Here is a 13,714-nt window from a genome sequence, read left to right on the forward strand (position 1 = left end):
TGGGGCTGGGGGAGATTTGACTCTGAATTCAGGTTTAGGGATTAGGGTTCCGATTTTTTTAACTAACATTGTGGAGTGGCATTGATATGATATTCATCACCAAAGGTTACATTTATTTCTTATTTTTCTACATTATTGGCGGAAATTGCAATCTCATAAGAACAATATAGCCATCCCTGGAAGTGAAAGCCATTGTTTAACCCCTAGGTTAAAACATTCAATGTGTTCCTATTTCTATCTTCATGCTACTCGGAGATGCCATCGCTGACTTGGCAAATTGCAGCTTCTTAAGTCTTCTCTTCAACTCCTTCCTGCATGTAATTAGATAAGCCGGAAAGAAAAAATTGATCAGTATCACATCACTTTATAGTTCCATGGAGCCTTAGCTCTCCCTTACTAAAAAGCTTAAAAGAGTTTACCCCATGAGTACACTATCAAGGCTCGAAGTCGATAACAGTCCTCTGTTCTCTTCGGCCCTCCTTAGAAGGTATGGCATTACCATATCTACAGGTCCATATGGTAAATACTTGCTAACTTGAAACCCTGCATTTCTCAAACCAAAAGAAAGAGCCTCTGACATTCCATAGAGCTGAGCAAATTCTAGCTTTTGGTTTCCCTTCTGAATTCCTAGATCGCATGCTTTTGATGCTGCCAGTTGTCCTGTTGATCATTTGTTGGCATTTTATTCGTTAATCAATCCTGTGTCTTGAAATCTCGTATGAGGAATGAAAATTTTGAATTATAGTAAATTACCTGACTCAACATTATGAGTAGCAAGAACAACTGCACCATAGCCATCAGCAATCCTCTCAAGCATAAAAGAAGCACAGTCATTGTAGCATGCATGTGTCTCCCGAATGCTGTTGTGAATCGGGGAATCATAACCTAACAAAGAAGCTAATTTGCTTTCACTGGACATATAAGCACCCCTTACTAGTTTGAACCCCATTGGAATCCCCAGACTTTGTGCAGTTTTGGTTGTCATGAACAGCCTCTCTTTTGCATCTTTCAAGTATGCTTGAATTGTACCGAAAACAATAGGATTATCATCTTGGTTATACATGATTGCTGAAGAATATGTGAAGTAATCAATGGCAGGTTGTATTGATGTGTCCTCAGCATCGATTGTCAATGCCACGTTATCTTGAACACACTTTTGGCAGAGTTTTAGAAGTCTCTGGTGCGCTAGTTGAAGGTCTGACTCTTCTTTTGGGGATAATGGTGCAGGCTTTTCAAGTGTGTGATATAGAGCACTAGAGTCTGAGAAAATTGGTAAAGTGTTAAGTTTCCATGGCAGATAAAAAGAAGGGTCCTTGTATTGCCACCTCAGTAAGTCACTAACTCTCTTTAGCAGGCCGATGGGGCATATTGCTGTTATCTTTGCTATGACAAAGCTCACCTGTAGATTTAGGGGACAAAGAAGTAAGATCATGGTCAGTCAAAAGTTTGCTAAAGTTCTAGGAAAAAAAAACATTAAATAAGGTGGTCTCCAACTTTGGTGCTTCGTGTTTGACACATATTAGGACATGAGTATGATATGATTTTAAGAAATTAAACATACCCGTGTTCGACCCTAAACTCATATCGAGTCATAACTGTCCGTCATACCAAAGATGTTTCAATATTCTAACCAATCATATCATGCAAGTAGGGGGAAAAAGGGAAAAAGAAAAAAGGACATGCACTTTCAAGTGCCTTTCTTGGAGTTTATTTATGGGGAGATTAAGGAAGAGATAAACTTAGTTGAGCCATTCAATCCTTGCAATTCTTCAACAAAGGATATGGCGGCTGCTGAGATCTATCTACTGTTTTCTCAACACAACATTTCCAAGCTGGAGTACAGCTGGAAAGCTGCTTGTGACAGAGACATACTGAATGCTCAAATCCTAAATGTTGGATTCCTTCCTACAGAATCATTAAACACAACTTCCCTTCCATCATTAATAGCCGAGAACTTTTCCTAGGCGTGGCCAAAAAAGAAACGAAAGGATACACGTTTAGCCAGACAAGTTGTCTATTGTTTTGTATGTTGTCGCTAGCAAAGGCAGTTGTCACAACAACCACCGATCCTTTTCACCAATGCTCTCTACTTTCTCCATCATACATGACTGCAAAAGATAGACCAATAACCTGCTGGCAATCAAGTGCCCCCGTATCACAACTTTGTTTATATGCGTACATACGCACATACGGCTATATTTTTTTCAACTTTGTTCTATTATTAAACGACAAAATATTATAATGATCCTACAAAAAAACTTCGATTTTATCATCATCAATTTTTTCTTTATATATTTGGACTTTTGGTGTTGGATAGTCATATTAAATCTTGACTCTTAATGAACGAGCGAGCTATCTAGTAGTAATTTTGTGGGACCGCCTCCACAACGTAAAGCTCACGTGCATGAGGATACAGCAATAAAAGGGTGGTGTTTTATATGTATGAAAAGGAAATTCAAAACTTTCAAATTGAAACATCTTACGATTGATAAGAGGGAAAATAAATATGAATACTAGGGAAAATCATATTTAAAATAAAAAAATTATATTCACGTGTTTAATATTTGAGTATAAGCAGAGTATCTAATCTTTTAAATAATTAAAAATATTAGTGTCCGCAGTTAATCCGAATATAATTAAAACAGTTAAGTGGAATGCTAATAATGGTTTTGAAGGAGAAGATAAGACCTTGAGAATCGTAGAGGTTTACGTGTTGGGAGGAGAATAGATGAGGATAAGAAAGATGGCTAAATCGAAACCAAAAATACTTACAGACGAAGCTGGAAGCGACTTGGCCAATTCAACACTCCCAAGGGAACCTTCCAAATTTCGATCACAACCGGCGTTATCGCTCGTATGCTCCACCGCATAAACCAGCATCCCTCTGAAACCCTTGTCGTGGATTCTCCTCACACAGTCCGCCGCCTCCTCCGTCGTTTCACCCGCGCAGAAGTGTTGAAAGAACGTATGTTTAACTGTTTTCAATATAGCGTCACGTACCAAACTTGTTTCCATGAGCCTAGAATTCATAATCCACATGCCGAAATCTACGAACCGCTCGTTAGCAGCCAACCCGAGGTTGGCCGCTGAACGTAGTAGGTTCAAGGTAGGAATGGAACCAAAAAGCCTTTGGTGATCATCAAGGTCTAGGGTTGCGTTTGTAATTGATTCTTGTTTAAGGGAAGTCGGCTGTTTTTCAACAGCGGCGGGTTCAGGCTTTTCGTCAAAATTGAGAGGTGCAACGGCGGCGAGGGAAGCGGTGGAGGCTGAGTTAAGAAACCTAGTGAATGAGGGGAAGGTATTGAGGAGCTTTGGTGAGAGAAACTTTGTTGCCATAGAAGGGAGCGAGCGGACAATTAGAGAATATAGTTTTTGACTTGCAAGCTAAGTTATGGGAGTCTGAAACAAGAGGGGAATTTATAGACAAAAAATAATGTATCTCTAAATTATTTTACTTGGTAATATTGGTTACAGTTCTAACAATAATTCAAAAAGGAGGTTTCTTTTTATAATTATAAATAATAAATGTTTGTATATTTATAATTATAATTACATCCATAATTAAAATAAAGTGTTATAAAACACAATGGATTAAGAATTGGATAGAGAAAAAATTGAACCTATACACTCAAGGCCTCACAACTTTGCAAACTAAGGCGTGATTGGCAAATATGTTATTAAAGGATAAATCCTAAACAAGTTGACATATTGATGACTAAGAATGCAAAATCTCTATCTATCTAATTTATTAAAGCCGCCAATACATTTCATTTCTTGTCCCAAATTATATTTCGCTTTTTAAGATTAAATCTATTAAAATTTAAAATGTGATGAACGCATTAAATGGGACATGCTTATTAAATATGGGATACATGTTGGATGTCACCTAACATGTGACTGAGAGATTTAGAATAACTTACAACATTATAAGAAATTTGCTTCAATAATTGTTGCTAGAAATAGATTCAATTTCTAGTATTGCGAGGTTAGAACTTTAATCTAGTAAATTGCGTGGCTTTAGGCAATTGCTTGGGTTCAAATCTGCCTAAGTCAGTCTTACACTCGGAAAATGAGAATTCTAGCAGAAACTCTCTATAAGGCACCAAAGTAAATCAGAAGCAAACTCAAAACGAAAAAGTAACGAATGAATAAAAAAAGCCACTGAAAAATAGCACACACCGAGTGTTTTAGTATATGCTCTTAAAAGTATTCTATTACTTTGAAGATTTACAACTGAGTGAATACAAATGAATGAGGGGAAGGCTTCTATTTATAGTTGAGCTCCCCCAAATACAACGGTACATATCGAATTACATCGACAACTAAGATTCGTGCCTATCTACAAGATGAGAGTCTTAAGAGATATAAACTCTATACATCTTTCTCCTTTAGGATTTGCATTAATTACGCTAGTAACTCTAGTTTTACTTGAGTGCTTCACTGAGCTAACTAGACTTCAAGTAGATGGGCTTCTCCATACGTTCCATGAGTCGAGCTAGTTTATGCAGGGTAAATGAGCCACATTTGATCAATTGACCTCCATGGGATGTTTAGTGTCCAATGGTCACAGGCTTTAATCTGCGGCTCGTGACATTCTCCCCCACTCATTCTCGTGATGCTCTCATCACATCCTTAGAATGGAACTAGCTTAACTTGTCTCGAAATGGTCTTGATGCCTCAACTGATTCTCGACTAGTCTTTCTATTGGGTAGTTCTACGCCTTGAATTATATCTATTTCTTGTACATCTCGTTCGCAAATGTCCACTACTCTTACTTGCCCTCGTCATGACTTGTCTCGATCAGGATCCCCTTGATCCTCACAGATAGGCTTCGACACCTTCATATTGAGTATTGGATTAACCTTAAGTATTGATGATAACATGTTTATTTTACATATTTTACGTGCTCAAATCAATTAATTCTTGCTAAATTGGTGGTTTTATGTTTAAATTTTGTCAAGAATGAAATTCATATGCTTTAATTCAAAGACAAGCATAAAATGATTAAATTGGAGCATGGGCAATAAAAGAGGGGTTGAATCAGAAATTTAGAAATATTTAAGGGCTGGTCAGATTTTTGACTTTGTAAAAGCCATATATAGAAAAGAAAATATGATATTTTATTTCATGTAATTAGTTTTTAGGTGGGTTAGACTAATTTTAATATATGGTTTATATATAAATAGGGTGTATGGTGGCCTTTGAAAGACACACCTTGAATACCTGGAAATTGAATAGAAAAAAATCAATTCATTTTTTCCTTTCTTTTTTCACGTGTGCAATACATGCATCTTCTAGTTTTTTTCCATTTCAATACTTTGGCATAATTGCTTCTGAAGTCCCTTTCCCTTTTCATCTTCCACTATTTCCGTTAAAACCATTTCCATACACCAACCAAGTATGATTAATTTCATACTTCACTAAACTTCTAACTTAGCTTTAGGCCGATATTCTTTCGGGTCAAGAATTAAGAAATAAATCCGCACTAAAAATCTTTCATAATGGTATTCACCACCTCTCCGGAATATGGGATAGCGCAAATTCGTCCTTTAAAATCAATTCAATTTCAATTCAAAAGGCGCGCGTTGGGTTAGAGTAATTTTGGCATATAGTTGGGAAGTCGAGTCGGTCGTCCTGAATTTGAATTCTCGCGAACAAATTAGTGTATCTTGGTGGGGCTATACTAGTGGGATTTTTGTCAAGGGAGATATTGATCAAATTTAAACGTCCCGCACAGTTGAGGCCGTTGATCCGAGTTGAATTCTTCAAAACGCAAGGCTTTCAGGGTCTTAAATTGTGAACGTGTGTATCGCGGTTATACAAACGCTAAGAGTTGATTTGTAGGTCGTACCGGAATCAGCTATGAAAGGAAGAATTGGAGGTTAGGATATTCTTAATCGCTATAACCAATTTATGGTTTGGAAGAGAAAATCTATTTTCAAGTATTGATTCGGAAACTGAAATTCACCGAGGCTAAGGCTAAGGATTTATATTTATGTTTACGTAATTCGAATCCACTTTATTATTTTATTTTATTTTTGATTAATATAATTGTTTATTTTTTCTATCTCACTTATTTAATTTCTAAACATTTTCAAATCCCCTAATTTATTTTATTTATTTATTTTTCAGCAAGTTTTTTTTGAGTCGTCGGCACAACCATTGCCAAGACAAAAATCCTATTCACAAGAAAAAAAAGAAATTAGATAACAATAATCAATTGTTATGGATTCGACCATGCTACTCTTTACTACTGTTTAGAGTTATTTTATCGTAGGAATTTTTATTTGATGGTTTTGACGCCTATCAATTGTTGCTAACTTTTGGCTTGTAAGCCCCTTGACTTACCCATTTCAGAACTTTTGTGCCTTTGCCAAGCCAATAGTAAGTCATAATAAAAAAAACACTAGATAAGTATATGAGATGTACCTCGCTCATCACATTTACTCGATTTAACTGTCTAGTTTGCATCACTACTTTACCCCCAAAGTTTGAAGCACAACCTACCTCTTTCATAGATGGTAGCCCTACTAATACCTTAATAGGCTTCATATTAGTTTTCTACCCCTCTAGCATTTCCAAAGGAGTCATTGCAGCACTCTGATCTACCAAGCCAATATTCCCGTCACATGAAACATCCTGTGCTAGTTGGATTGCCGACAATATCTTGGTTCCACCCCTCATGTCTTGATCACTAACACAACGCATTGTTGTTGTCGCGCATCTAAGATACACATATAGTCGACAAAATGAATCACCAAAGCATTAATCTTGTCAATGAAATTCAAGCCAAGCATGAAATCGTAGTCATCCAAGTAAATTATCTCAAAATCTTCTATCACATTCCAAAAATCGAGTTAGTAGAAATTGGGTTAATGAACCGAAAGTGGTCACGTCTGAATTTTTTTAAGAGGACCTTTGCGCATTTGATAATAAATAAGTATCAAGTCTAGTGATTTAGTAGTGGTGGAGCTGTCCTTGAAGATATGAGTTCAAATCTTTTTCCCTACATTATTTTCTAATTGATGCAGATTTGCTTCAAACTTTAGTGAATGTCACACCATGTTTTTGAATAAATGTTAGATTTTTAACAAGTGAGTTGGCTTAGTGATTAAGAGTATAAATAAATTCCATTAGGTCTTATGTTCAATTTTCTATATCCTCATTATTTTTATTTAATTTTGGTTCATAAAACCTTGGCCAAAGTTTCTGTTAGGATTTTAACCCGATTAACTAACGAACAAGAAAATAGCAGAATAAATTGATAAATTGAACACACAAATTTAACGTGGAAAAACCCCTCTAAAGAGGATAAAAAACCACGGGCAAAGATAATTTTACTATAATGACAAAAGAACGAAGAGTACAAAAGATGGAGATAAAAACTAAACCCCAAAAATTCGAAAATAAAGAACCCACAAAACGTAAACACGAAATTCTCTAAATGTGTTATGAGTTCTAATTTCTAATGGGTGTATTTTCTAAGGTTGTAAAAGAGCCTATTTATAGGCTAAATTCATAGATCAAATAATAATAAAATAATCTAAACTAATCAGTGTTTGATTGAAACAAGTAAACAAAGTTTAACTGAAAGACTATTTTTCAAATTTAACTGAAAATAGGAGTCATATTTAACAAATCTCCACATTGACTCATATTTCCACAACGCCATCTTTGCCAAAGCCCGCCACGAGCCTATCTTGAACTATGTAGGGAATTAACTGAGTCGAATTTGTGCTTAGAAACTGGAAGACTTCTAGCCTTCGACTTGTACACTGCCAAATCAAAACTAACCCGGGTTTGATTTTCACAAACACAGTGCCCTAACTTTTCAAAACCTGCATCTAAAAGAGAACCTCTCTTCAACGAAACAGTCATACCTTTTCCCTCCTATGACCGAGTTGCCTCCACTCCAAACAAGTTGACTTCAACTCCGTAACGGATGAGGGACGTCCGATTTCACCGGTCACTGTATAACCTTTCAGAATATAAAGACTGCCGGTTCTTTTACCTTTTAACAAAACGAGAGCTCCACGAGATACTTTAATACAGCTCGACTCGATGTTGATTTTGCATCCTTTCAAGTCTAAAATACTTAAGGAGATTAGATTCTTTCGTAAATCAGGTACATATCTGACATCTGAGAGTGTCCTAATCGTCCCATCGTGCATCTTAATTTTAACAGTACCAATACCAATTACCTTACTAGATGAATCATTTCCCATGCGCACAACTCCACCTTCAATCGAACTGTATGTGGAGAACCATTCTCTATTGGGACACATATGGAAAGAACATCCTGAATCTAAGACCCACTCGGACGTGAGCTTGGTGTTATCACTTGTTCACACTAACAAGAAATCATTCCCATTTTCATCGGCCAAATTAGCACCAGCTACATCTTCCTTGTTACTCTCAGCAGCTTTTTTATTTCGCAGTTTATAACAACCTGCTTTGACGTGACCTAACTTTTTACAATAGCGACACCTTTTATCTCGTTTCTTTGATGCTACCAAAACGGAAGCTTGCCTATGTGTCTTGCTATCCAAATGAAGCTCATTGTCGAGTTTGTTTCTACTCAACAAATGACCCCTCACATTTTCGAACGAGAGTTTGTCTCTGCCATAAATCAGGGTCTCCCTGAAAGACTTGTATGAAGGGGGTAAAGAGCACAATAATAGCATAGCCTGATCTTCATCGTCAATATGAACCTCAACATTCTTTAAATCATTTAAAAGAGTAATGAATTGACTAATGTGATCTCTAAGAAGCTCACCTTTGTTCATGCGAAACGTAAATAGACGTTGTTTTAACACTAAACGGTTAGCCAGAGACTTATTCGCATAAAGAGTTTCTAACCTTTTCCACAAGGCAGATGATGTCTTCTCCATCAATACCTCCTGCAATACTGTATTCGTGAGGCACAACTGGATTGCAGATAAAGCCTTTTCATCAAGCTCTTCCCATTCTATTTTATTTAGATTCTCAGGCTTTTCCCGATAACAACCTTTTTCAAGCCTGATTGAACTAGAATTGCCATCATCCGAACTTGCCACAGATTAAAATTTGTCTCACCATCGAACTTCTCAATTTCAAACCTTGTTGTTGCCATCTCTGAACGGACTGATCTATTAAAATTGAACTAGCTCTGATACCACTTGTTAGGATTTTAACCCGATTAAGTAACGAACAAGAAAATAGCAGAATAAATTGAGAAATTGAACACACAAATTTAACGTGGAAAAACCCATCCAAAAAGGATAAAAAACCACGGGCAAAGTTAATTTTACTATAATGGCAAAAGAACGAAGAGTACAAAAGATGAAGATAAAAACTAAACCCCGAAAACCCGAAAATAAAGAACCCACAAAACGTAAATACAAAATTCTCTAAATGTGTTGAGTTCTAATTTCTAATGGGTGTATTTTCTAAGGTTGTAAAAGAGCCTATTTATAGGCTAAATTCATAGATCAAATAATAATAAAATAATCTAAACTAATCAGTGTTTGATTGAAACAAGTAAACAGAGTTTAACTGAAAGACTATTTTTCAAATTTAACTGAAAATAGGAGTCATATTTAACAGTTTCTATTACTGTCCACTCCTAGTTACCATGCAAGAAAAGATTCTTTCCTCTTTTAACTGGTCAACTTTCCCCTATAAACTTATTTTCACTCCACATGTTCCCCATGATCCACTTTTCATTCCATTGCCCCTCAAAGCTTCCATTTTCTCCCATTTACTAAGCTTGAATCTTCCATCCCACTTAAGGTAGCCACCATTCACATTTTTCTTTCATTTTGTTTTTTTCTCCTCTCCTTTTGGCCGTTCATTCTCTTTGCTCCTCCCTTTATCACTTTTTGTTTTATTTTAGCCTCTAAATCTCCTCTTTTACACCATTGATTTCCATTCTTTTCACCACCACTTGATATCATTCTCTACCACCAAACCACCACTTCATCACCACCGCACACTATCGTTAGTCACCATTTTTCACTGATTTTTGTTTTCTCTTCACTTATTTAGTAATAATTGATCTATTAATCCTTCTCTCTTAAGTTCATAGATTATTTCTATGTTTTAATTTATTCTTTTCTTTTATTTGGATGTTGAACTCCCCTTAGATAAATCTCCTCTATCGAACGATTATTCCGACGATTTTTGATCTCTCCAACTTAATCTTAGTAACGTAAGTATCTATAGGGAAGACCCATATCAATTTCTCCATTACTTATAACTGTGTATAAGGGCTGATTTTTACGTGATTATTTTTGAAGGGTTGATTCAATTATTCAAATTTTCTACACCCATAAGAAATCAATCAGATTTCTTCATAAAAAGGAAATAAGAGTAAGTTCTCTACTCAAACTCTTAAGAGTTAAAGATTGAATTCATGACCAAAACTAATAACTTTATTCTTTAATAAATCATATTTTCAATCAGATCAAGTGGGAGATTTGTCTTTTTGTCCCATCAGTAAAAATCAGAGTTTAGATCTAGTGAAAAGGATAATCATCAAGTGTGGATTTAACTTATCAAGAATTTAATTATGGATTTATCAATAATAATATTTATTAAGATTGAAACTTTGATTAAGATCTATATGTTGTGGAATATTGGGGTTACATTAAGTATTCCTAAGAGATGCTAAATCTGAAAAAGGGGAAAACACAAGTAAGTATTTCAAACTGACTATTGTGGTGATATTATGTTATAAGTGATGTAATTAAATGATTAATGTGAAATTATATGTATATACCAATTCCCATGACATGTGATTTTATTACGAAATTGATTATGCATGATATATATTTTAATCATGCTACTGATTTATTAACTGAGATTTGATTTGCATGTTAAGCATACCGACTATGTTGATCTTAGATTTGATTAGCATGTTAAGCATGCATATTGAAAAATTTTGTTCATATGTCATATCACATACATGGGTTGAGATGATTATGAAAGGAGGAAGACTTTGTTAGTTTTACTGTAATATTGAGTGGCTTGACCACAATGATGCAGCTTGACTGCAATATTGAGTGGCTTGGCCACAACGTGGTGTGTTATTAGATGGATGAGTTCTGAGGAACTCTTTATTGGTGTGTAGTGGAGATGGGTAGGAATGTTTTTGAAAAACTTGCATTGATTTTTGAAAAAACTCTGCATTGACATTCTCATGCACCTTGATATATGTGAGTTGATGTTGAATATAGGTGCTGCAATATTCATGAAATGCATGTCTTAAATATTGTTCCCTTTGATGTTGAATTCACACTGAGCTTTAAAAGCTCATCCCTTTAAATTTTCCTACTTTTCAAATAACTCACGATACTATCGGAGGAGTTTCTTGAATGTTTTCACACATAAATATTTTAAATTAAGTTTAATACTTATTTTGGGATTGTAATAATTTGTTTATGAACTGTGGCATGGGATATTACCTTGGGGATTTTTATTCTGTTTTGCATGACTTGATTGCATGAAATTAAGTTTTAAAAACTGCATAAATTAGTGCTTGATAAGATTATTTATGAAACTTGGTTTTTATTAAAACCTGACAAACACACTCTTTTTCGCCGCGACAACGAAAATAAGTTTTAGACAAGGATACGACTTAGTTTTTGACGTTTTAAATTGTCTGTTGATGTTTTATCGAATTTACATGAAATAATGATTTTTAAGAAAATATGATTTTAGCAAAATTTTTCATTGCGATTTTTATAAAAATCTGTCAATATTACATTTTTTCGCTGTGATTTTGAGAAATGAGTTTTTAATAAAATTAAACTTAGTTTTCAAGATTACTAATTAAAAGAAAATTTTACAACTTTAGAAATAATTTAATCGAGTTGATTCATTCGATGTGGAATTAAATTAGGCAGTCGTGAGAATTGTTTAACTAGAGAATTTAATTAAATAATTTTCTTAAAAAAATTAATTTGAAAAATCTAAGTTATTTTTAGGAAAATTAATTTTGATCAACTAAAATTAAATTAACCACATTAATTAAAATAAATATGATATTTTTGGAAATTAATTTTCAAGTTAGATAATTGGCCCAATGAGTAATTCAACTTGAAAATTGGACTTGAGATAAAAAATTGGACCCTAGAACTCAAAATCGAAACCAAGACCCAAAAAAGGTCAAACTGGGTATGGTATGTGAAATCGGGCCGACGATCCAATCGATGACAAGACTAGACTGGTCGAGCTGTCACTGGTCCGAACCAAACCGACAACAGCCGAACTGGCTCGGGTGCCATGAGGGTGTCACACCTGTGATGGCACCACCGGACACGACGGTGCCGACGACGGCGATAGTGGCATTTCGATGGCAGGCAGGTGGTCCTTCGACAATTAAGTAATGGAGAAATCACACTTCTACTGTGACTCTATCGGATAATTTCATTTTAGATTAATGATTCCAAAAATAATATTATTTTAATAGATTTAATATTAAATTTAATATTTATCTTAATAATATTTTATTAATTTAATATTAAAGTGATTATCTTAATATTTAATTTAATTTAATATTTATATTGTAGATAAATATTCTATTAATTTAATAGATTTAATATGAAATTTAATCTAATATTTCTCTTGATAAGTATTATATTAATTTAATATTAAAATGATTTAGTTTAATCATAGTTGGAGTCTCTAAACTCTCCCTATATAAAAAGAGCTATTGGTCATTATTTTACATACATTTGAATTTAAGAGAAAGTTGTAAAGAGAAAATTTTCTGGAGAAATTATTTCAAAAGATTTCTAGAGACATTTTTCTTATTAACAATTTGACCCAAAAGTTTAGAAAAATTATGAAATTGCTCCACTGGTAATTTTTGTTAAAAAATTTCTGATACAAAGCGAGCCTACACTTGGCAGACGTAAGCTTGAGGATAGCAAATAAGACTAATCGGTCGAAACGTTCATCTTAAACGAATTGAAAAGGTACAATTTTGATTAAATATTTATTACTTTAAATATCACAACCAAGTTCTTATTTTTGGAAAAAAATTTAAAACTCTGGTTTTTCCCTAAACTTATTTTTGACTATGTTTTCAAAACTTGTTTTTCCAACAATTTGTATCATGAGTCAGGTTGTGCTCTATCTATAAGTATAAACAGATAATCAAAATATATTTATCTTCTTCTTGAATGATTCAATTACATAGAAAGTGACATTCTTTAGGTCTTATGTATATTTTGAGTTATATATGAGAATGGATGTGATATTATATATTTGTTATATAATTATTATTTTTTTAACACCCCAAACCCGGCCTAGAGGTTATGACTAGATCTTGAGAAGTTATATTAACTCGTTTAAGAACTTTCGATTTAATTAAAGTTAGTATGCGTTTCGAAAATATAAAATTTGGCAAAACTCTCACAAATGTTTAGTAAAACTTAAATTCAAAATCACTTGTCTCAAACCCAAAATTTTAATTTTAAATCGTCTATTTTAAAAATACTAATGTTGTCAGGTTATTTCCAAAACTAAGGGAAACATTCGTTAAAAACCATTTAATTTTTTTATAGAAAAACACTTAAGTGATTACTTAATCTTTGCATCGAAAATTTTAGAGTTTTAATTTTAGAAACCGGATTCTAAATTTGGTAAATCGTTTGATTTTGCAGTTTCATGTTAAAATACCAAAAAGACTAAAGATCAAAGCAAAAATCCCAAAACAAACCAAATCTAA

At 34.1% G+C, this 13,714-nt stretch overlaps 1 protein-coding gene across 1 annotated transcript; it reads right to left on the minus strand.

The window, feature by feature from the left end:
* Positions 1–87: 87 nt before the first annotated feature.
* Positions 88–3,397, minus strand: LOC107962246 (proline dehydrogenase 2, mitochondrial). The gene is made up of 4 exons (XM_016898564.2): positions 2,773–3,397; positions 754–1,399; positions 420–660; positions 88–311 (listed from the first exon to the last, which is right to left on the minus strand). Exons 1-4 carry the CDS (start codon positions 3,334–3,336, stop codon positions 218–220), a joined length of 1,545 nt encoding a protein of 514 aa, XP_016754053.1. The 5' UTR covers positions 3,337–3,397; the 3' UTR covers positions 88–217.
* Positions 3,398–13,714: the final 10,317 nt, after the last annotated feature.

Source organism: Gossypium hirsutum, chromosome A07 (genome assembly GCF_007990345.1).
Source record: "Gossypium hirsutum isolate 1008001.06 chromosome A07, Gossypium_hirsutum_v2.1, whole genome shotgun sequence".
NCBI lineage: Eukaryota > Viridiplantae > Streptophyta > Magnoliopsida > Malvales > Malvaceae > Gossypium > Gossypium hirsutum.

Bases quoted from the DNA above. Each gene is read 5' to 3' on its own strand.
- LOC107962246 (XM_016898564.2), bottom strand. From the start codon at position 3,336: ATGGCAACAAAGTTTCTCTCACCAAAGCTCCTCAATACCTTCCCCTCA. The intron at 661-753 runs GTAATTTACTAT...AATGATCAACAG, and splicing joins TACTCATAATGTTGAGTCAG to GACAACTGGCAGCATCAAAA. The intron at 312-419 runs GTAAACTCTTTT...AATTACATGCAG, and splicing joins CTTGATAGTGTACTCATGGG to GAAGGAGTTGAAGAGAAGAC.